The 23,324-nt window shown below is 37.9% G+C and overlaps 4 protein-coding genes across 5 annotated transcripts in view; 1 reads left to right on the plus strand and 3 right to left on the minus strand.

The window, feature by feature from the left end:
- The window catches only part of Cpsf6 (cleavage and polyadenylation specificity factor subunit 6), a 24,482-nt gene extending 19,384 nt beyond the window's left edge, over window positions 1-5,098 (plus strand). For both annotated transcript variants that reach the window (XM_076790418.1, XM_076790413.1), the window contains one exon: window positions 21-5,098. In XM_076790418.1, the coding sequence (XP_076646533.1) occupies window positions 21-129 (109 nt within the window). In that variant the 3' untranslated portion in view covers window positions 130-5,098. The remainder of the gene's footprint in view (window positions 1-20) is intronic.
- On the minus strand, window positions 619-11,992 carry Pink (WD40 repeat domain-containing protein pink). The gene is made up of 6 exons (XM_076790404.1): window positions 11,743-11,992; window positions 11,312-11,422; window positions 10,784-11,017; window positions 8,781-10,708; window positions 8,587-8,704; window positions 619-8,476 (listed from the first exon to the last, which is right to left on the minus strand). Exons 1-6 carry the CDS (start codon window positions 11,827-11,829, stop codon window positions 8,222-8,224), a joined length of 2,733 nt encoding a protein of 910 aa, XP_076646519.1. The 5' UTR covers window positions 11,830-11,992; the 3' UTR covers window positions 619-8,221.
- Window positions 11,993-12,107: 115 nt separating this feature from the next.
- LOC143355533 (uncharacterized) lies at window positions 12,108-14,729 on the minus strand. The gene is made up of 2 exons (XM_076790424.1): window positions 13,632-14,729; window positions 12,108-12,963 (listed from the first exon to the last, which is right to left on the minus strand). The coding sequence occupies exons 1-2, from the start codon at window positions 14,466-14,468 to the stop codon at window positions 12,739-12,741; spliced, it is 1,062 nt and encodes a 353-aa protein (XP_076646539.1). The 5' UTR covers window positions 14,469-14,729; the 3' UTR covers window positions 12,108-12,738.
- Window positions 14,730-15,261: 532 nt separating this feature from the next.
- LOC143355870 (uncharacterized) lies at window positions 15,262-23,251 on the minus strand. Its single transcript, XM_076791039.1, has 3 exons — window positions 22,519-23,251; window positions 21,419-21,634; window positions 15,262-21,093 (listed from the first exon to the last, which is right to left on the minus strand). The coding sequence occupies exons 1-3, from the start codon at window positions 22,570-22,572 to the stop codon at window positions 18,142-18,144; spliced, it is 3,222 nt and encodes a 1,073-aa protein (XP_076647154.1). The 5' UTR covers window positions 22,573-23,251; the 3' UTR covers window positions 15,262-18,141.
- Between the last annotated feature and the right edge of the window lie 73 nt (window positions 23,252-23,324).

A 23,324-nucleotide genomic window follows, 5' to 3' on the forward strand; every position in this document is an offset into this window, starting at 1 on the left:
TACATCGGATCATTTTCTAGAGACTATGAGAAGGGAAGAGGATCGCAAAGGGCTGAGCGTCCGGTACCTTTTAACAAGTACCAGGAAACGGACGAGGAACACTCACAGAGCACGGTACAGGATAGTTAATCCTGGTCCCAAAGAAAATCGAAGGAGATTCCGTGAGAAAGAGAGGGAGAGAGTGAAAGAGAGAGAAAGAGAGAGAGAGAGCTTTTTATAGTTATATAACTTTGACGAGTATCGTCAGTTTGCATGATCGGGAACGATATATGTTTCTCTATGTGCCATTCTACATATAGTCAAAACTAGAGCTCTTACTAAACGGGTATCCGAGTACTCGGAATACTCAATAAAATTAGAAAACTGCAAGTACACTACTTTATTTATCAATTTTTTTTTAAATATATTTTTAAAGGAATCTCTTTGAACACGTTCGCTACCACCACTTGTTTCAATACTTATCTTCTTTGCACTCAGAACTATTTTAACTCGAAAACGAAACGTTTCTTTCGACCTAGGATATTTCCATTCTATATGATTTTTTCATTTTATGCATACAAAACTAAGACTTATATATTTAGTAATTTATTAAACATAAACGAATGTGATACTTTAAAAAATATTTTTAATGGTGCGGGAGAGTCGTCACTCGAGTGTTAATATTATGCTTATTCTATGATTTTAAATAGTAGCTTACATGAAAAACAAATTTACTAGATTTATTTAAACTATGGGATTGTGGGTGCCACACATGTGGAACGATGGTAGCGAACGTGTTACACAGGTTAGTCTTTCTGGCGTTTCTAATGTAGCAGCTGTTCGTTTGATTAATTCGCCAAAAACTATGATTAATCAAATAATCGGGTCAAAATAGACCCGGATTCATCACGATAGGAGGGTCTTTGAGGTCATGTGGTTAACTTCCTTCACAAATTCTTCAAACTGGAAAACCGCAAGAGTCTGTTGATGAGAATATTGTACAAAGTTGTAACGTTTGCTAGAGACCCGCTTCTGCGTTATCATCTTTCTCTGAATCCTGACCCTCTAGCTCCTCTACGCCTCCTTTCGTTGACACATATTCTCCTGCGTTAGGTACTTTCATGATCAGTTGATGTGTCAAGTGTTTAAGATCTTCTCGAATCGTCACGTAGTATATCATATCTTGTACGTTAGGTCATCAGTAGACTGCGGATCTGTATGCAAAATAAAAATTTTCTGTCTGAATTACAAGTAACAGGAGCCAGATAAAAACTTCCCTGTTTCTTTTATCAATTTCAATAAGTTGAAGGTAACTTATCAACATTCGTAAATGCTTAGTTTTAAATTTCACCTATTCATTTTTATTATAAATGCATAAAATCCGCGGTCTAGTCATCACTCAGTAGGGTTAAATGCCATTTGGAGGGAGGCTCAGTTACGTTAATATCTCCTGTTAAGTAATGGAAATAGTTGTAGCTAGTTCGCTTAGCTAATTTGCCTTCTATCGGTGCACTTTTTTGAAGTTGCCACTTTAGGTCGCAATCATTTCTCAACAACTGGATAATCACATCTGATCATTGTTGAAGATATTTCTATTGCTTAACCCCTTGCACTACGATTTATTTTGTGATTACTATGGTTAGAACCTCTTTGACGTTTATGATTCACCAGGAAAAAATGGAATTCCATTTTAATTTAAAGGGATTTAATAACATTCATATTTAGTAGTAACAAGGGGTTAATGGCAGCTATTTTGACTGCTCCTCGCGAATATGATTACTCAAAGTATTAACTGTTTATTAAAAACGAAAAATCTAAATTGGATGAGTATCTATGTATTTATGAGTAGCTGAATACTTGAATTCAAATTAGTACCCGAGCAGTCGGTGCTCGGTACAAAATCGAATATGAGATCGAAAAGTACAAGTACTCTTGGTCGAAATCAAGTAAGTATCTAAGTACTTGAGTGCTGAGATCCAAGTACTCGAATGAGTACCTGAGTACTCAAATCTTCAATTGACCGATTATCAAAATACTCGAATATATTCTTGGTCTTACATCGAGTCAATATTTGAATACTCGGATACTCAAGTACCCGTGAATCCGAGTAATCGTAAGAGCCCTAGTTGAGATACTATACGGGTTAGCGATAAGACCTACGCCGGTTTTAGCATGACCAACTCATAGTCCAATTGTTTGAGTTATTCTGCATTTAATCCTTTGCGATTCCGTGTCTTTATTTCGGTCTTTGTTTTAGACTTCGTTTTGAAAGATGAGTCAGCATATTTCCTTGATTAATCGTTTTATCTTGTACATTAGCGATGTCTCGAAGCTTCTTATTAAGTTAAATAGACTGAGGACGTTTATGCAAGTTTTATGGCAACATTCACAGCTGTATAATAACTCACGCATTTGCAAAGAGATTTTTATGGGACATTTATGCGCTCGTCTCTAACACTTTATTTGCCGGAAGTCTGTTAGTAAAATTTTTGAAGGGTTCGTTACATCGAAAAGGAAGCTTAACACTAGTTTTACGGAGCGCTAAAAGTTTTACATTACTTTATAAAAATAACGAGAATGTGTCTATCTAAATTTTTAGCCATTTGTTTTTTAATAATATATACCCAAAGATATATATTTGTTAAATAATTCCTTATCTTTAGTATACTTTGGAAATTTATATTGCTGTTGCGATTTCCGTTTTCAATTTTAACACAAAATTTAACATTTCATTAATGCGTGAGTCAGAAATGAAATTTACTTATTTTCTCATGTTTCATCCAACTACGCCTATTTTTAATGCATAAACGTACAGTCTACGTGTCAAGAAAGAACGGTTTCTATGTTAGTTTCGGAATAGTTTTTACGTTATGCAGTATTAAAATTACAGCAGCGAATCTAACATACTGCAAAACAATTCGAGAATCACTAAATAATTCTTAACGTGTAAGAATAAATACGAAACCATTATTTATATTAAATACTAAAGTCTAACGATAATAGTCAGACTTTGGATTTTTTGCACCCAGTTTCACTCAATGTTAAATACTCTAAAACGAATGAACAACTAAACAAATGTCCTACCATACAAATATTATTTATGTATACATTTCGTTGCATCTTTAAAAATCCACAGTCTGCTAATCAATTACAATGTGATTTCCAAAAAGTACGCCATCGAAGTATCTAAAACAGTGTCTCCCTTTTAAAACACGATTGTGCAAATGTTCTGCAACAGGGAGCAACTCGTTTACGTTTAAAATGGCTCAACAAACAATGGGGGATCGCAAAGGATTTAGCTGGGGTATTCTTTCGCTCCGAGAAAGATTCGTTAAAAGAAAAGCATAGTGCAGCCATCGATTCACCAGGATACAATGACGTTCATTCTTCTTGGCTAAACCATTCAGAACAACAATTCGAATGTAAGCGTAGTTTTAGGCGAATCGAATGTACATGTAGTCTTAAAAGCCCTTTTTGTACAAAGCTCGAAGAACTCCGTTTCCGTTTCTTTTGACTTTTTATGTTACTTTCGTACGGTAGTCTTGTGGGCTTGAACGAGCTTTAATTTCTCCGACGAGTTTTCCATCTCTGAGAACCCAGACGATCGAGGCAATTAACGATCACACCTTATATTTATAATATAAAAAAGAACTGCATCGTACCTTCAAAAAAAAAAAAAAAGAAATCTTGTCTCATAGTTTCAAATGTACCATATTATCTTTCTGCGTGCTGACAGGGATTGTGCATTCAAAACGCAGCTCACGGAATAATATTGATACGCGAAGCATATGCGTTCGGCTTTTAGACGATTGATTTTTAGCGATTTATCGAACAATTACGATAATTGCGTTTTGAATGAATAATTCGAGTATTTTGATCGAGTATTTTGAGACTCTCGTTGAGAGTCGTAAAGAGCCACGAGATCTCTTTACCTATAGCTTTATTTTTTAATCATTTATATTTAATAAGCACACGTGACTTTTAGGGATTGTATTTCGTTCGCATATTTATAGAATATTTGACAAAAGCAGAGAGCAAAGGATTATAATTTTACGGATATAGTGGGAGAGGATAAAAAGAAACCGTTCCTGGAATGATCAATACGAACAAACAAACAAAAAAAGAAGCGCTTTGTACACTGAACAGTGTTACAAATAGGATTTAGTTTAGCATAATAATCCAAAAAAGACACGTGCGTCAAGGGAAATCTTTGCAAACAGTCGAGAGACAGTTGTTAGTACTTGATCGTTTTCTAAGTTGATTAAGTACACGAGAAAAAACGCTGAAAAGTCTTTCAGTATTTAAGTACTCTTCACATTCCATTTAGAGACATCAATTATTCAAAAGACCAATGCAACTAGGAATATAGATAAGCGAAAAAAAAACTGTAAAGAAGCATTGCGTCAGCACTAACTAACGATATATTAATTAGCGTATTAGATCAATTATCGAATGTTCAATTTATCAGAATCGTTCAAAAAAAAAAAGAGAGAAATTTAGAGCTCAAAACGCATACCGGAAGCAAGCAGCTGATATTATCTCACTTTTACAAACTTTCAATGGCACGAAGGAATTATATACTTTTTTAATACTACGAAAATTTTTAAAAACTAAGTAGTACAAGCAAAACAAACGAGAAAACGGTTACGTGTAAGTTATGAATTCTCTTCTGTGATCTCACAAAGCATATTAAGGTATCGAGCGATTTTTAATGTATATATTGCAAGCTGAGCGTCGAAAAAAGATAGTAGAAAAAATCGAGTATGTATCGTTTCTTGTGATTTTTTTATTAATCACAGAACTGAGAAATTGGACGAAGAGTTCTAGAAACATTTTTCTGTCTATTGTAATCGCCACGATCTACTCACGTTAAGCGTCACAATGCATCATGCTGTGTGTGTTTAGTTAGAGATCAGGTTTTCTTGGGTACAACGATCAACGTATGAGTATACACGATATCATACGGTGATCACTTGTTACGATCTTTTTCGTTATCTTCTCTTCTGCATAGCATGTTTTGTATCTTCTTTAAACGAAAAATTAGAAATTGCCTGGAGAGATATGTATGGAATCGAGGGGTAAGTGTAATTGAATACAGCTTTAACTGACTCTCACCATAGATCCATCTTTTTTCTGTATAATATTTTGATTAGACAAGTCTCTCCGATGGTTTTAGACGGCACAATCAAGCTGCAGATTTTGTTCTTATATCACATTCTCCCGGCCCTTCCAAGTCTAGTCTATAGTTAGATAATTGTCTTAATTGTGTAAGTCCAAAACGGTTCGCCGCCAACATGTTAACCGACGAAAATCGCAATTCCAGTTGACATTACTATAATGATTACTGAATTGCGAGCCAATATTATTTCCCCACGAGATTTCCTTTTGCCGTTAACATGTTGGCGTCCACGATCTCTCGAAAGTGTCAAACCAACGAATGTTCAAATTTCGTCCGACAGTGATGACTCGAAACTATCGTAGATTAGACGTTCAGAAATTTGAGCATCGTCATAACAATAATTTTACGAATGCCATGTGTCTTTATAATATCAAAATTCCATCGCTTTGTATCCGTGCGGACTTGAAACAAGTTCGCCATCGGTGCTTCTGTCGAAGGAAGTAGACTTTTTAATCGTATTAAACAGATAATTATCGATCGATGATTTATTAAATTTAACTTGAATTAGTTCTATGGTGTGCTCGATTGTAGTGGATGCTTCAGTAAGCGATTCTATGAGTCGAAATGAGACGATTTTGAAGAATAAAGAAATCGCGTCGGAAGCTCTGTTTTTAAATTATCGACGATTAAAGATAGGCCAATAGGGGCGCGCGAGACTCGAGCGCCTGTAATGACGCGCCACGCGATTGCCGGAGGCCCGACTCGCGCGCGCTTTCATTGGCGGAACTTGCACGGTCGATAATTTGAAAACAGAGTTTCCTAAGCAATTGCTTAATTCTTTATTTTTGAGTCGTAAAATCACCTGCCGAAGTATCTATTCGCCTAATCGAACACACGGTACTCAGTAGACAAACTCTGCGAAGCTTTAACGCAATATATTCTATCAAAAGTAATTCCATATCTATGAAAGATCTTGTTTTATACAATGAAAGAAAACGATAGTCGATATTTTATATCGTTAGGTTCGTTACCATTGTATTGCAACAACTAAGAGCTATAAATTAATCGAAGTTGTAAAACTTTGTAATAGATGTAAGTCTCATGCGACAGAAAAAAGGCTGTTACTTGTCTAGTCGATCACGATCGCTGGTTAAAATCAATTAAACTTGCAGTTTCTGCGTGATAAACGAATGTTACCAAACAAACTCGCATTCATTTACGGTGGTTGGAAAACGTTCGACAATATCTCGTACGATTCCATACGGAGCAGATTCGATATAGAACAAACTTATGCAGATTGAGGCGACACTATCGATTTTTCAAAATTTCCTTTCAAAGACTTGTGAATAATCCTGCACGTACAGTGAGAGAAGAAAGTATTCATTTCAATGCTGAAAGCTTCATATTGATACAGCATTAATAGAATAATAAAAGGTACACGAATACTTTTCTCCCACGCTGTATATCGCACGGTGAACGCAGTGTTTAACCATAACCGTAGTGGCTAGCATTCGTAAATATTATTGTCAGGATAATATAATGGATTCAATATTTCCCGCAAGATTGATCTCGAACGATATAATTCAAGTGAAGCTGTAGTGTCCATGCAGACAATTCGAATGACCCTGGGCGAGGTTATGTGACCTCAGCACCCTCTGTTTTTTGTTAACAAACAGATTTTGTTTGTTCAAGGTTACTTCAGAGATGGACACAATTTGTTCGAAAGATTCGCTGTTGTTAGACACTTGTTTATGCGTTCGAACTTTATCGAAAAGGCAGTGGCAGAAATTCGCCAATTTTAGACGTAGCTGGAAAAAATTTTCGAAGAGCTTTAAGAAATCCGAAATGCATGATTGTTTACTGTAGGGATGATAGAAAAATTTAATAAAAATGAGGGTCAATTTCAGAATGTCGAAAAATCCAAAATTGATATCGTCCAGTGCATTTTCAGTTTTATTTAACAATGTGTGTACGAAGTATTTATTTATTTATCTATCTGTTTACAAAATTATTACTAATGATTATATTCTGAAGTTTACGTTTATATTTTTATAACTTTTCACTATAAATAATTGTGTATTTCGAATTTTTTAAAACCTGTAGAATCATATCCCATAAAAAGCTCCTCATTGCCAGCTGAGTCTAAAATTGATAATGACAGACCCAAAATGATAGTTCCCGTTGTTACGGTCTCTAGCAATACTAATTTTCTACAAGGGCAACGTCGACCTTCCCGATCAATTTTAATTGCCATAATTGATACTGAATGCATGGCCAACAATGATTCGTACGAACACTCAATTGACTTACACAACTAGTGCTTGATCGTATTTATTTTCCTTTCTTGAGTATTCTGCGTAATTGAGTATTCGTACCGATCGAGTCCTTTGAAAGGATCAACGATTACTTTTCCATCCAGTATAGGATCAAATGCCTCATTCTGTATAAATTTTGTTAAACCGAGCAATAAAATTTATGAAATAAGGTAAGTGTTCAATTGAAACTAGAATTTCATTGTTTAATTAAATATATACATATATTAAGTATTGTAGTTGAACGGTACAAATTCTGTACATGATTATTAAGGAAGAGAGAGATAGCGTGAACATTATTTTTCTAAATGATATTAAAATAAATCTAAGGTGTACATAGCAAAACTATAACGGATATCAAGAAACGTTCAATCTATAAAATTAATCTTGATTCTCAACAGTAGTTAGAAGTATCATTAGTTCAACATCAACATTATAATTTATCTCGAAGAATGTATGTATCTGTATATATATATATAATATTTATTTATTCGAAGCGTAATTTTATATTCTTCAGTATTTCACCAAAGATTCATTTAGTCGTATCACAATAAACTCGGGCATGAATTATTTATTAAGTTTGTCCTGTGAGGGAGAAAGAGAGAGACCTGTACGGAGACAATAAATTTGTACGAACGCTTACAAAGCTACTAATTGTTTTTGATTCTTACGAAATCACGTATCAAAAAGTCTTCTATATCTTCGTGACTAGATGAGCAACGTTTGATAAAATCATTACAAACGATCGCCTAACACGTTCAAACTTTCTATTACGGGACTCCTTTTATTTTCGTCAAGTATTTATATACATTTAAGAATGCAGATTACACGTCGTCAGCTTCTTCTCGATCATACAGTTCACGTGGTAAGCATGACCGCAACCGAATATCGCGATTCCATTGTTACCTAACAATACCGGCGTTTGCAGAGACAGGGTGCAGCACGGACACGTCGAGAACTTGTTCTGATAGTGCATCCCCCAGTGATGTGCCCCGTTGCCGAAAATATTCTTGCCAATAGGTCTGCTTAGATCCTTCTCAAGGACTCCCACCAATTCGTCTTGGACCTGCAGAAAGCAACACAATTTTTTAAAAAATTGTACAATTATCCTAAAATTCTCTACAGATATGAGACACCCTATTAAATTCTTATCTTTCTCGCTGAATAGTCAAGTACCTTTGCTGAGCACATTGTGTTATACTCGGACGAGTCGAGACTGTTCTTATTGAAGTTAATTGTGCGCTTCATTCCATGCTGGTACAAGATTTTCGTAAATACAAGTGACTGGAACACGCTGCAACAATTCATAGCTATTACATTTCATGTTCGAATTATGAAAAATACGACTCACCCCATTAATTAAAGATTACCTTTTATCGATAGAAATGTTTGGAACAGCCTTCTCTAACTTAACTAGTAGTGCCATGGCGAGATCAGGTCCCTGCTTCTTTATGATTTCATGTATCACAGCGCTCCACTCTATCGACTCTAACGCAACGTCGTTTCCATGCTTAATATAATTGCCGCAGAACAGACACTGTCCCTCTTGACTCTGTTTCGCCAACGTCACTAAAACACTCCACAGTTTTCCATCCAACAATGGCAAAAGCATGGACAGCGCAACAGTGTCTCTGATCTGAAGGCACTGACGAAGCGAATCACTCAGCATACCATTCTGCTCTGCACATACTGGTAAATACTCCCTCCACATGTAAGGTACACTATTGCAAAAATTGACACACTGTTCTTGGTTCTCGTTCGCGAACTTTCTGAGAAGGGCCCTACCAACCCCCAGGAACTTTGGTTCCGCTAATTCGTTGATTGAGTATGGACTACCACAGGTACATCTTCTGCAGCTGTGAGCGTTTATGTTGACAAAGGCTTTCGTTATCTGTTTCACAATGTGCGTATTATCTGTAGATTGAAGCAGTTGCATCGAGACGTTCTCCAACAGAGTGTTGAAGTAATACAGCTCCGCACTCCTCAATATTTCGTATAGGAAGCTCTTCAAGTCAGTCAGTGTCTCGTAGAAGTCTTTGATCACGTTCATTCTCCAATCAACATCTGATATTATATTTTCTAACTCCCCCTCGCTCATGGACTGTCTAATATTCCCAATTAGAGCGTTTACAGCTTCCAAGTCTGCTTGTATTTTCTGCATCGCACTTCTGTTCGGATCTAACTCCTCTGGTACCTCTTCAACATTATTTTCCTCATGCGCTGTGTTACAGTTAGCATCTTCAGGTCTGTTAACCTCGTTGGTCTCCTCCTTCGATTCAGTCTTGGAGCAATGAGATGCAGACTTGGGCCTGAAAGTCTCCTCGTCGTTTAAGTTCCCAGAATTGACCACGACAATCCCCGAGTCTAATTTCTTGGGACTAGCCTTCGAATTAGAGTCCAGAAGATTTGTCAAAGGGTGCAGCAACGTCGACAGCTCGTCGTCCCTGAGTATCTGCAACCTATTCTCCACGTCGCACACCTTGCCGATCTCCAAGCTGTTCACTAGCTTTCTAAGTTGTACTTTGTGCATCAGACATAACTCTAAGCATTCGTAGTAGCTTTTCCTATTGTACAATCGCAGTATTAAAGAGTCTAAGAAGGACAGAGTCAAACAGTGGAACTCCCCGTCGGTCGTCATCAAATATATCCTGTTCTCGACAGTCTCTGCCATGGTTATATTCGAAAATTCGTTGTTCCACAATATCACGGTCGCGGTCACCGGGTCGAGTATGTATAGGCCTCTGGAAGTGTACGAAAATAAATATTTCTTCGCGGTAACGAATAAATGTGTGAAGTTGACGGATTGCGGTGTCCAGGTCGTCTGCTCCATTTGCTTCTGGTACGTGGACTTTCTCAGGTTAGGTTTGCATATCTTTACAGGCGGGATAGCCAGAGCCTCTTTGAACTGATGAGTTTTCATCACCACCCCGTTCGCGGAAACTTCCCACAGTCTGGAGCCTGGTCGAGCACAGAATATCTGTGGGAAGTTCTCCTCCTGTACGTTGCTGTTGCCTTCAGGAATTAAACTGAAGGTGCGCTTTCTGTTCATTAGCTTCTCCTCCTTTTGAGCAACTGGTGTACTGGTATCTTCTGTAGAATATGTCTTGTAAAAACAGGCACCGAATTCCCCGTTGCGAGCCTTGTTCCCCACCTGTTTATACTGTTCTTGTACAGTATCGCAAATGTAGCAACGCGTCAAGGTCGATGCTAATAACAAAGGTGAAGAGAAACTTAGCTGCACAATGGCTGAATCAAGGTCCATTAGGGCGCACGCTGGTGTTTGAAACATGCCGTTGACCTGAAATCATTTTTATTCAATCAGTACATAGTTGTTTATGTGTTTACATGCATATAGATTGAACGTATTGCTCACCTTAAAAATTGACAATACCATAACTGAGATTTTACCATTCCAATCCCCGGCATACACTTCGGAGCTACTGTCGTTCCAACAAAGGCTGTTAATCTGTTCATTTATGTGCTCTGTCGATACTGCTATTAGTTTTGGCGTGGGCTTCAATGATACTAGACAAACCGCTCCACGCACAGTGGCTAATGCAATTGTTTTCTCGTCAGGTGATATCAGAACTCGAGAGACAGCTCCCTCCTTTCATAGGAAAGTAAGTGGAAATTAGTGTGGAATTATAAAGTTGTTATACCTTTAGGGCCATCGCACACTTAATAGTACTGCACATGAACGACACCAGACCGATGTTAATGCATTTACATTATTATATGTAGTTCAAATGCAAATATATCTGCCTATCACAGCACAGCATCGATACTCTCCTTTTTCCTTTTTCCTCCTTTCGATAGGAATGAGTACGTTGACATTGGTCTGGTGTTTTTCATATGCATTGTTAAGCGAGCAATGGACTTTAATCTAAAAGAACCAATTTACTGATAGTGGTATTAGTTGCAGAAAGGAACATGGCTTCCTTGAAAACAGGTAGATGCTGCCGCTGGTCGAGCCTAGGATGATATAGTTGGAGGACGCGTTGAAACATGTGTACTGTAAATTAATGAGCATACAGTTTGTTGTCAGGTTATGAAACCGTTTAATATTTTTACCATTTTCTGTCATTAGTATAACATTCATATTCGCAGATAAAGAAAGACAGAATTATTTTCCTCCGGTTATCGGAACAATCGAATGACAATTAACTCGAACTTGACAAGCCGAGTAACAGTGAACTGTGGATGGGTGTACACGCGATAACAATAGAACAATAGAGCATTAATCGATAAAGGTGTCACAGGTATTGTGACTGTCGCGTGGCGTAATCACTCTTGTTTATTATGTAAAAATTGCTTGATAATTGAATAAAGTACCTTGATCCGCTGGGTAGAATTGATAGGTTTGTACAGGAGAGAATTGATTTCCTCGTACTCTGACAACACGTACGGAAACTCCTGCATAGTTCGTCGGGGTCTCGTGCGTGACGATACAACACTATAATACGCGTCACCGAAGGTTAACCGTGATAAATCCTGACAAGTTTTGACATGTATTTATTTCGACACTATGTCACATGCACAGCCCGTACGGTCGATCATCAAATGTTCTCACGTAGACAGTCGTCACTGCGGGAATACTGGGGAATACCTGGCCGCAGCAGTGGTTCTCAACATTGTTATTGATAGAGTCAATAAGAATACCATTGTTCAACAACTATTTAGTTTCTTCTTGCACTTCGACAACCGATAGACGATTTTCACAGGTTTCATCGTTGTTTTGTATCACTTAGAAATATAATTTAAATGATAAGTTAAGAATTTTCAGGATGTGTGTACTTAAGTATACATAGGTTATGACAATCGAATTTATTATGGAGGGACAGTTTCCAAGAATTACAGTTATTGTATAAATATGTGTAGATTATGGCAGATTAATTTTCTGGCGTTAATGCCTACTCAGATATAGGTTATGGTGGATCGATATTTAAGAGCTGTACAAAATTAGGTTATGGCGGACCGATTTTCACGAGCTGTACAAATATAGGTTATAGTTAACCAATTTTCAAAAATAACAATCAATGTACAAATATATGTAAATTAACGTAGGTCTAATTTTCGAGATCTGATCTTAATATACTATGTATGTATACCTTAATATATAGGTTATGACCAGTTCATTTTCAAAAAATGCAATCAAACAAGAATTTTATTAACAGTTAATAGATCTATTGACTTCCAAAGGAACTTTTTGGTACTTTTACGTCTACATATATATGCGCGTGGCGTTTTAGTCAGAATAGTACAGATTCATGGAATCCACGGTCCATTAATGATAGTTCTCGTTTCAGCACCGTTCCCTTTCGTTAATAATTATTTCCATCGGGTAGTTATTCTGCCGTCGTTTCGCGAGTTATCCGGAGGTTGGGAAAGGCGTTTCGCTATGTTCTTAATTGCCGAAGGCTTGACGAGGTTCTCCACGCTTCCATTCATCGCGAAAATTCGCTGATTCTCCTTGTTCCTCGCGAGAACCTCCAGAAGCTGTTCGTTTCTTTTTCCACCGTAAATAGGGTGTATCGTTGCTTTCCGTGTCTTGATCTATAAACATAATAACATATTAAATTAATTACTGGCCTCGTACTGTTTCTAAAGTGAAAATAATAAAGCTGTAGAAATGAATGATGTTACTACACTTTATTCTTGTTTAAAATGAAATTTACTCAATCTTTACAGTCGTAAGTACATTCAAGCAACAATCAGCAATTTTTTGCAAAATCTTAAATTAGTTATTAAAAGCAGAAAAAATTATTTTTCACAAGCGATTTCTGGGCGATGTATGTTAAATTGATTTTTAGTCTGGGAGCCCCTAACTTCGTGATTTTTTTTCTCGGTTACTACACAAGATATCCGAATGAATTGAACTGCAAATGGTAAGTACATTCAGATTCTATTTCATTCATTTTTTGCAAAATTTTGGGTCATGAATTAATGACAGAAAAAAATTATTTTTCGAAAGTGGTTTTTGGATGCTACATACAAACTTTATATTTTAGTATGAAAAACCTTTGACTTTATAAATATTTTTCTCCGTTACTATTCAAGATATTCGAATGAATCAAGATGCAAATGTTAGCTGCACTTCTACTGTATTTCATCATTTTTTCTCAAAATTCTAGACCATCTTTTAAGTACAGAAAAAAATTCTTTTCTATTAGCATGTCCCAAAAACCATCTTCTACATAACACACACAATTTCTCTACTCTACCTGAAGTACGTTTCCCTCCTCGCAATCCTCGAGCACAACAGCGTTCAACGAAGAAGCCCTAGACAATTGTTTAACATTCTCCTTGTAGAAAATCTCCGTGTTATCCACCAAATGATCGAAGGATGCGTATCTCCGTGGTTTCTGCTTTCTGCCCGACTTCTTCCACTTCATCATAGACCCCAAAAAATCTTTAAAGGACCTTTTTCGATCATGTTTCTTTCTCGAGTCCTTTACACCAATCTCCTGTTTACATTCTGTAAATATCTTCTCCAAAGTGCACCTGTTCAAATCATCCGTAGTTCTTCTGAATCGTCTCGAGTTTGCAAAATCCACGCTATGTCTTTGCAACAATTTTTCCACTTTATCGTCAATTGTGAGATCTTCGGGCAAAAATTCCTTGTTTTCCCTATTTTCAACAACTGGCAGTTTCTTGGAATCTAAACCAGGCCTGCAACGACTAACGAAAAATGTTTTTTTGGAAAATTGACAATTTTCACTCGTTTCTCCGATATTTTGCAATCTTTCGCCCAAACAATCCGAATTAGGGTTCGAGTAATCATTTCTTCTGTAGTATTCGGCGAAGAATTCATCATCGGCTTTGCAGGCCTCGTTTTTCTTTTCTAAAGATGCCAGAAGCTTCTTCAGAAGATTTTGCGATTTCTTCGGTTCATGTTTCTTCGCGAATTTTCGTTTCTCCTGTTGCAGATCATTGAAAGTGTAAGTTCTGTAGCGATCTTCTGGTACGTTTCGTGTTCTGCCCACCATTTTGTCACTTCGAACTTCGTCGAGGATGTTCGAAGTTGATTTGAAACGACGGCCGACAATTTGCACAGCCATTTTTTAAATACTTATTCCTGTTCTTCGAACTTCTCTGTTCTCATTTACGTCAGATTGATTCACCTCGATTGTTTCGGTAATCTGTCAACGACGCACATTTGCCGCGACGTTTCTGCCCGCTTGATAGAGTTATACTAATTCCCTGTCGAACGATAAATACCGTAGAGGTCGACTATTAGTGTACATGAACGATTTAATCCCTGTTTTCGAGACCTCAGGCGAAAACGAGCTCTGTTTGGCAACGAGCTCGTGTCAATTGTTTAGTAACTAGGGTAAAGGACCCAATTACTGTGAGGGCACCAATTACTGTGCCTATTAATTATGCTTGTTTTTAACATAACATACATATTAAATGATTTTAATGAAAAAGTTTAATGTTTTTTTTTAAATATTCATTATGCTTTAAAAATAAGTATAATAAATGTAGGCACAGCAATTGGTACCTCTACAGTAATTGAGCCCCTTACCTTTTGAATCTCTATGCAAAATAAAAATTGTTCAGCTACAAATTAAAAATATCGTTCCAGTGGTTGACGAAAATAAATGTTCAGCGTTTATTTTTTTAAGATCGATGAAAACGGCAGAAAATGTTTATACGATGTATTTATTTATTTACAGAGTAGACTGCGAATCTTTATGAAATGAAATAAAACAATTATGAATTTCAATAATCAATTTTTACGTTTTGATATCTAATTTTTAACAGGCTGCTTGCATTTTGAAAGTTTGCCATAAACGCGTAAAAATTCGCAGTCTATTAATCATTGGAAGGAAGGAAAAAAGTGACTCAAAGTAAAGTAATCCGTTCTTTATTCTTGTCTTCTCGTGTTCTCGTGACGATTACAAAGTACAAATCGAAAACACACGATCTACGCACGGAAATCGTTCATCATCGCAACCATACGTTCGCTAAAAACTTGGAAGTTGCAAAACTTTCTTTCGTTTTGCGCCACATTATCCACTGCCCGGCAAATAAGTCAACGATAAAAATTACTTCGAAACTGCTATTGTTTTATACTTCACGCGCGCACACACGCATTTTCATAATGAATGCGCAATATCCGCGAATAATAGATTCTAAGTGAAATCTCTTTCGCTAGTTTATTAATGATTATGCGTTCGTGGACCTGTCTATTTATCATTAAATAGCATCCAGGAAAGCTTGACAACTGTGCGCAACACAGGAAACGGAATGTATTCTTTTTCGATGATGTTACATTACAAATTTTCGAAAATATTAACACGTTCACCGCAGCAATAACAATTATTATTATATCGCAATTTAAAATGTTTACTCAATGAACAATCAAGATTCACTATTACAGACTATGGATTTTACGTTTTTATACTCAGGCTCACAGAAAGTGGATCGAAAAGCTTCATTTTTCTTGTTAACGTTTTTGCTATGTACAAAATAATATATTCATTCATTTCAGATTGAGACCATTTTTTTCGGGAGAGAATTGATTTTAAATTGGAAACATCAATTTGAAGTGCCAATTTGAGAAAAGTATCAATCTTGAAAGAGTATCAAGAAAGCATCAATTTGAAGTAACTATGAATTCTAAAACAGAACCAATTTGAAGAAAGTATGAATTCTAAAAAAGAACCAATTTGAAGAAAGTATGAATTCTAAAAAAGAACCACTTTGAAGAAAGTATCAATTTGTAAGAAGCAGCAATTTCTACGAACTATAAATTTTAAAAAGGAGGAATAACAAGGAACTAGAGATTTTAAGATTGAATCTAATACTACAAGATAATACTTAACAATCAAGTATAAGCAAACATACAACGATACTAAATTTTATGATAATGTTCTCGAGTCTGAAATTTTGAAGATTTTTAAACGCTACGAAATCCACAGTCTACCATAGTCCTTTCATTTCCAATTCTTCAGCTCTTCGCAGTTCGCAGAATCCGACTTCCTACATACGTAGGAGGAAAATGAATGTCTCAATGTAGACAAATGATTGCAAGGCACGTATAAAAATCGGTGTTCAGATGAAAGATGAAACTGATCGCAAACTCCACTCGTTTTGTTGCAAAATTCTCTTTAATTCTTCCCCTTTGCAACTGTATACACAATTATTTTGCGTTGTCGAACGTTAGAATACTACAATAGACAATGTACAATACTCTTTTGTCGCAAGAATCGTTTACACTCGTTCACTCGTGCATCCCTCAACGCTTTCACTACTTTAAGCCTAATTATAGACTCTGGTAACATTTGTAAGTGCAAACTAAAACTAAATTGAATAATCTACTAAACATTAATTTCAATAGAAATTCTTGAATTCTATAAAATCGTATTCGCTGTCCGAAAATTTGCTACGAAATCCTTAATCTTTTTTTTCCAATATTTTTAAATCAAAGACTATCAAATAAACGCCAGTTGAGTATCAGCACAGTAAACCTAGTCGAAAATCGGCGATGTAGAGGAAAAACGCTGTTTAACCTAACACTTTTAATTATTTCATTAAGTCACAATATATGGCGTGAATTATTTTTTTTTTTTTTAGCAAGAGAGCATACCAATAATATCTAGGAAGTCCGAGTTGATGACAATCGACGAGTTGACTCGTCTTCGGCGAATTAAAATATGAAAATCAATGTTCCGTTCAATGACGAAACCAAAAACACAGCTTGGAAACTAACAGGAACGTTCCTCGATCTATTAATACTGGATCACAAGCGAATCCTATATCAGAAGAAACTCGCAGAAAATCCGACGAACGCGGACGCAGAACAAAGATTATAAATACTAAAAGATTCTTTTCTTAATAGTAAATAATATATTGCCCCAGGGGGCCACTCAAGGGGTTCTCGAGGGCCACAAATTTTTCTATCACAAATACGGAGAAACACTACTATTCTTCGTTCCAGTAATTCTCTATTGGCTTAATGATAATTGGAAAATTTCCCCGAAGGGCAAAAGACAACGGTGCTCCTAGGGGCCAAAACCATCTCTTTTACTACCACTGCTATGGATATGACTTTTCTCGTTTCAGAAACTAGCTTCCTTTTACCACTACAATTCGATTTTTTCTGTATTGAGCAACAGAAGGCGTTTCAATGATTCCGCTAAAATCCTATTTATTAAACAATAATGAAAAATATATTGCCTCAGAGGGAAACTTAAAATGCTCCCAAGTGTCAAAACCTGGGAACGTGATAGAGGTATCACTATCGCAAAGGAAACTAGTTCCCTCTTTCCACTAACACTCTAGTTTAGACCAATAAACAACAATGAATAATATATTTCCCCAGAGGGCAACTTAAAAAGCTCCCAAGGGCCACAACCTGGGAACGTAATAGAGGTATCACTATCGCAAAGGAATCTAACACTCTATTTTAGACCAATAAACAACAATGAATAATATATTGCCCCAGAGGGCAACTTAACATGATCCCAAGGGCCACAACCTGGGAACGTGATAGAGGTGTTACTATTGAAAAGGAAACTAGTTTCCACTATCTACTAAGTATCCTTTTCTGTAGGGCAATGCAAGATGCTCCCAAGGGCCAAAACCTGGGAACATGATACGAGTATCATTATCCCTAAGAAAACTAGTTTCCTTTTTCCATTAAAACTCTACTTTGCCAGCATCTATAAAAAAATTTCCCCAGACGGGCAACTCAGAACGCTCTCAAGGGCCAAATCTCCCCACCACTTAATCACTAACTCGAAATGTGGCTCCAATGCCAGACCTCCTCCTCGACGCTCTCGTGATCCTGTTTCTACTAACCTCGGGTCCACTACTCTCATACTGCGTGTCTTCAGACCAGTTGCTATCTGTCGTCGAGCAGCCAACAGCAGATTTATCAGATCTATCAGAGTACCCGGAATCCATGACAATGGTCTCATCGATCCTGAAGAATTTCCTGGACAGCCCATGATTTCTTCTGAAAGTCGCTCCCCATGGAGAGTGCACGTTCTCGTTCTCGCTGTCGCTCTTGATGGGGCTGACACACGGAGACGCGTCGGTGTTGGTTGACAGTCTCGACATCATGCTGAGGAGGGAGCTGGTCCTGGGCAGCTTGCACCTGGACACCGGAATCCAATAGACGGAGTCGTCATCATGATGTTGCTTCTGCTCCGAAGCCTTGCTGGTGTCCAAGGACACATTGAAGTCGTAGGTCTTATTATTATCATCACTCTCCAACGGAACCGGAGACCTTTGATCAGAGTCGCTGCTGCTCTCGGTGTCCTTGGAAGACACTGTCGTAACGGATGATTTGACATCAGACTCGCTACCGCTTCCTAGATCATCCTCGTTCTTGATCGTCGATGTGAATGATCCCTGAATAGTTTCATCCAGGAGCGACGAGTTCCCCTTCTCCATAGCGTCCACCACGGTTCTGACAAAATTCTGGTGCGCTCCAGGTACGTTGCTCTGTTTTCTTAACGAAGCTTGCTTGATAGCCCTCTCTGTCATAGCTTCGATGATCTCTCGGACCACGCTCTTCTCTTTAGGAGGCTGCTTGCTTCTCACCACGTTCTCCAGCTCCATCGACTTCCTCCTGGAGTTCAGGAACCTGGTGCTGGGAGAGTTTGGGTTCGTCACTGGCTCAGTGGCCTTCCTTTGCTGCACCGGCGTCTTCGAGAACTCTGCCATATTCTTAAACTCGGGAGAAGCCAATGACATCCTTCTGGAATTCAACAACTTGGTAATGGAACAGTCTGCATCCTCTTTCTCCATCTCCTTCCTCTGCTGCATCAGCATTCTTGAAATCTCTTTAAGATCCTTCAACTCCTGAGGAACTATAGACATCCTTCTGGACTTCGGGAACCTGGTTCTGGAAGACGACTCCGTGTCCTTCTCCTGCGTCTCATCCTTCCTCTGCTGAACCGAAGTCTTTGAAGATTCTCCAATGTTCTTCAACTCCTCAGGAATCATCGACATCCTTCTGGAGTTATGGGATCCGGCGCAGGGAGACTCCGCGTCCTTCTTGGGCTGTACCGGAGTCTTCGAAGACTCTCCAATATTCTTCAACTCTTCGGGGACCATCGACATCCTTCGAGAGTTATGGGATCTGGTGCTGGGAGACTCCGCGTCCTTCCTCTGCTGCACCGGAGTCTTTGAAGATTCTCCAATGTTCTTCAACTCCTCAGGAATCATCGACATCCTTCTGGAGTTATGGGATTCGGCGCAGGGAGACTCCGCGTCCTTCTTCGGCTGTACCGGAGTCTTTGAAAACTCTCCAATATTCTTCGACTCCTCGGGGACCATCGACATCCTTCTGGAGTTATGGGATCTGGTGCTGGGAGACTCCGCGTCCTTTCTCAGCTGCGCCGGAGTCATTGAAGACTCTTCAGTATTTGTCAACTCCTCAGGGATCGTCGACATCTTTTTGAAGTTATAGGACCTGGTGCAGGTACACTCCGTGTCGTTTCTCAGCTGCACCGGAGTCTTTGAAGACTCTCCAATATTCTTCAACTCCTCAGGGATCATTGGAATTTTTCTTGAGCTCTGAGACTTGGCGCTGGGAGACTCCGCGTCCTTCTTCGGCTGCGCCGGACTCTTTGAAGACTCTCCAATGTTCTTCAACTCCTCAGGAATCATTGAAATTCTTCGGGAGTTCTGGGGTCTGGTGCTGGGAGACTCCGCGTCCTTCTTCAGCTGCACCGGAGTCTTTGAAGACTCTCCAAGATCCTTCGACTCTGCAGGAACCGTCGATTTCTTCCATTCCAGGGTGGATCGCTTCACAGGAGTGCTCCCGCCGATACTAATGTTCTCCACCTTCTTCACGATCTCTTGAACCTTCGTTGGTGATTTAAGAGAGTCCACTGGCTCGAAGATGATGGGCTCGACGGATCGGATGTTCCTCTCTAACAAGTTTCGCAGTCTCTGGCTAACTTTAGGTGTCTCCTCGTAGCTGACCGATAGTGGTTTCTCACGCCAGATGGATTTCATGGTCGATGTTCTATCTTGCATACTCTGCGAGGCCTTCTCACAGTCATCGCTCATCGATGTGTCTTTCCAGCTGTCCTCGAAGATTGAGAGCTTCTCCAGAATGTTCTTTGATGGTGCTCTTTTTCCTTTTGGAGACTCTTCAAGGATCGTTGATGAGAAGAGGCTGGCCGGAGAGAATTTTGGTGTCGAAGCTGTACGGACCCTAAAGCTGGAGTTTCTCTTAGGCGTTAGTGGAGGTTCTGGAGGTTGGATGTTATCTTCCTGTTCCTTATTAGGCGAGCTTGTTTTCTGTGGAGTGCATTCAAAATCAGAGTCTTCTGCAGACTTGGACGAGTCGTTGTTGGTCTTCTTGGCCGATTTCTTGCGTTTTATTATAATGTATGTGTTGTAGTTGGATGCGTCAGGGTCCTCTTCAAGGTATGATAGATCCAAAGGTGCTCCTCGTGCGAGCACGATGTTTATGTTGTGAAGCTTGCGGGATGGAGACATTTTTGGGAACGTCTTGCTGATGTCACGTCTTGGTTTTATATCTGGGATGGTGGTGTCCATCTTTTCTGTCGTTGTTGATGCAGATTTCTCCTGCTTCGAGTTTGGAGATTTTTGGTGGCGTTGGATCTTGTAGGTGCCTGTAGACGGATTGTTCGGTTCAGATGTTTCCGGCGATTCTGATGATGATGCATCTGTAAGCGATGACAGACGTTTGTTAGAGTTAGTTCATTTTTAGAGAAAAGAAAAGATCTTCAATTTTTCTGACGTTTAACATAATTTTTACAAACGAGCTCTATTAGACGAAATCTACGGAATAGAGTTAAGGCAAAAAATGAATTCTTCGGTGAAAATAGAAAATTTTGCAATCGATCAAATCATCCTAAACGAAATAAAAAAAATCCAATGGATTTAACAAATTAGCTTCAGAGAGATATTGATTCCAGAACGAGTTCGTTTTCGCGAATCGAAAACCAAAAAGATCAAAAATAAAAATCGATAATTTTAATCGACGAATTTTCAACTCTGGTTTAATTAATTAGATTTTACGGTGGTGATAGATACCTGATGTAGATAAGGTGTCCAAATTCGTTACGGAAATTCTCTTCCAATCAGGATTTTTCCAAGATGACGGGCGAACATCAAGCGGCGTGTTGTTTAAAATTTTTGGCGGGTTGGAGCGTTTGTTCAGGTACCACTCCGGGATAGAAAGATTCTGTAGAGATCTTTGAACCCTCAATTCTGCGTCTGTCAATTCTCTCTCCTGTAAATAAAAAAGAACATGAAAATTAGAATTCTCCATTTCAAATAATCAACTGACAAAAATCCACGCAGCATATTTTGAATGAAAATATATTTTATAAAATAACGATCTTAAGAATTGAAGTATAAAATAAAAACAAGTTATTTTAAAGAAAATATTGAGGTTCAATAAGAACACTGTCTAAGAGAGCATCATCGTTTGTTCCTTTGTCATTACACTAGAATACGTTGAACCTCGTGAGCACGTTTTTGTACAGGTGCGATAAAGTCACAGGTAAACAATCAGCAACGGTGATTCAGAATGTACGAAAACACTTATTTTTGAAATTAGGCGAAAATCATTTCACTTGGAAATCACAGTAAATTTTGTTAAATATATTACACCGAATATTGAAATGATAAAACCCACTGTCTATTCATTATTAAATGTATCCTATCATATCTCTTCCTTGCATACCTAATGATTGATCAGAGTAATTCATAGAAATTCGAAATCAGACAAAACAAGTTCCCCAAAAAATTTTCCAAAATTTACATAATTAACGATTGATCTGTATTATTGGAGGGAATTGAAATCGAATAAAAATTCTATTGAATAGAAATTCTATACTGAAATTTACGCGACTGTGAATGCTACATAAAATCTATAATCTATCAATCATTAAACGTATGCTAAAATGTTTCTTGCTTGCACAATTAACTATTGCCAACTATTATTTTAAATAACTTGAAATCCCGTAAAAATTAGTTCACTTAGAAGGAAAAATATGAAAAATCCTTCATGAAAACGTAATAATTAAGCACCGAAGCTACCGACTACCAACACAAGAATTAACAAACAAATTTAGCAGTCGATTTATAATAATATTTAAACAAAATACTTACATATTCGTCAGAGGACAGCATGTTGTTTCTAATCCACATCACCGGCACCGACATTTTCGTTAAAATTTAGCAACAAAAATTCGACGAAGACACACAATAACAATAATTGCCACAATCTTTCAATTCTATTTGTTAAACTATAAACGGCACGATACTAAACTAAACGCGTGTTTACAAATAGAGTCGTCAAGATTGTATCAGTCATGTTGCTGTTTGAAAATCAACAGAGCCGTAACATTGTCAGACAAAAACAACGAGTGGATTGACGAACGTTACACAAACTCCGTGCCAGAAATGAACTGATCAACCCTGACGGGCCTCATTATATAGTCGCAGGGGTAGCTACCCCCACTACGCGCCCTCTAGCCGCAAGGATTCAGACCCCTCGCTATGCAGAAGTTTAAGTCACTAATCGCATAATTAATTTTTAATTAAAATCTTACCTCGTCTGCAGATGTTTCGGTTTTTGGGGATTTTTCCTACAGTGACAGCAATTTTTGACAGCTAAAAAACAACTGTTGCATACATCGTTCCGAAACTTTGTAGATTTGTTTAATCATGTTTGAGGAATATACAGTAATTTTTGCGAATTAGAATTTTTGTTGCATTCGAAGCCGTAGGCGAATTAAAGGGTGTACAATAAAATTAAACAATTAGAAAATAACTGTAAGTCGCATAACGTCGAAACTTTGTCGATTCATTCCCCTAAGTTTGAAGAATAGACATACATTATATCAGACATACATTACATACAATAATTTTTGCGAATTAGAATTTTTGTTGCATTCAAAGCGGTAGGCGAATTA

This window comes from Halictus rubicundus, chromosome 7 (genome assembly GCF_050948215.1).
Source record: "Halictus rubicundus isolate RS-2024b chromosome 7, iyHalRubi1_principal, whole genome shotgun sequence".
NCBI classification, from domain to species: Eukaryota; Metazoa; Arthropoda; class Insecta; order Hymenoptera; family Halictidae; genus Halictus; species Halictus rubicundus.

Bases quoted from the DNA above. Each gene is read 5' to 3' on its own strand.
- Pink (XM_076790404.1), bottom strand. From the start codon at position 11,829: ATGCAGGAGTTTCCGTACGTGTTGTCAGAGTACGAGGAAATCAATTCT. The intron at 11,423-11,742 runs GTACTTTATTCA...ATTAATTTACAG, and splicing joins ATTCTACCCAGCGGATCAAG to TACACATGTTTCAACGCGTC. The intron at 8,705-8,780 runs GTAATCTTTAAT...GAATTGTTGCAG, and splicing joins AACATTTCTATCGATAAAAG to CGTGTTCCAGTCACTTGTAT.
- LOC143355533 (XM_076790424.1), bottom strand. From the start codon at position 14,468: ATGGCTGTGCAAATTGTCGGCCGTCGTTTCAAATCAACTTCGAACATC. The intron at 12,964-13,631 runs GTAGAGTAGAGA...TTATGTTTATAG, and splicing joins AGGAGGGAAACGTACTTCAG to ATCAAGACACGGAAAGCAAC.
- LOC143355870 (XM_076791039.1), bottom strand. From the start codon at position 22,572: ATGTCGGTGCCGGTGATGTGGATTAGAAACAACATGCTGTCCTCTGAC. The intron at 21,635-22,518 runs GTAAGTATTTTG...TTTTATTTACAG, and splicing joins TGCTGTCCTCTGACGAATAT to GAGAGAGAATTGACAGACGC. The intron at 21,094-21,418 runs AAAATCTAATTA...AAATGAACTAAC, and splicing joins CAGGTATCTATCACCACCGT to TCTAACAAACGTCTGTCATC.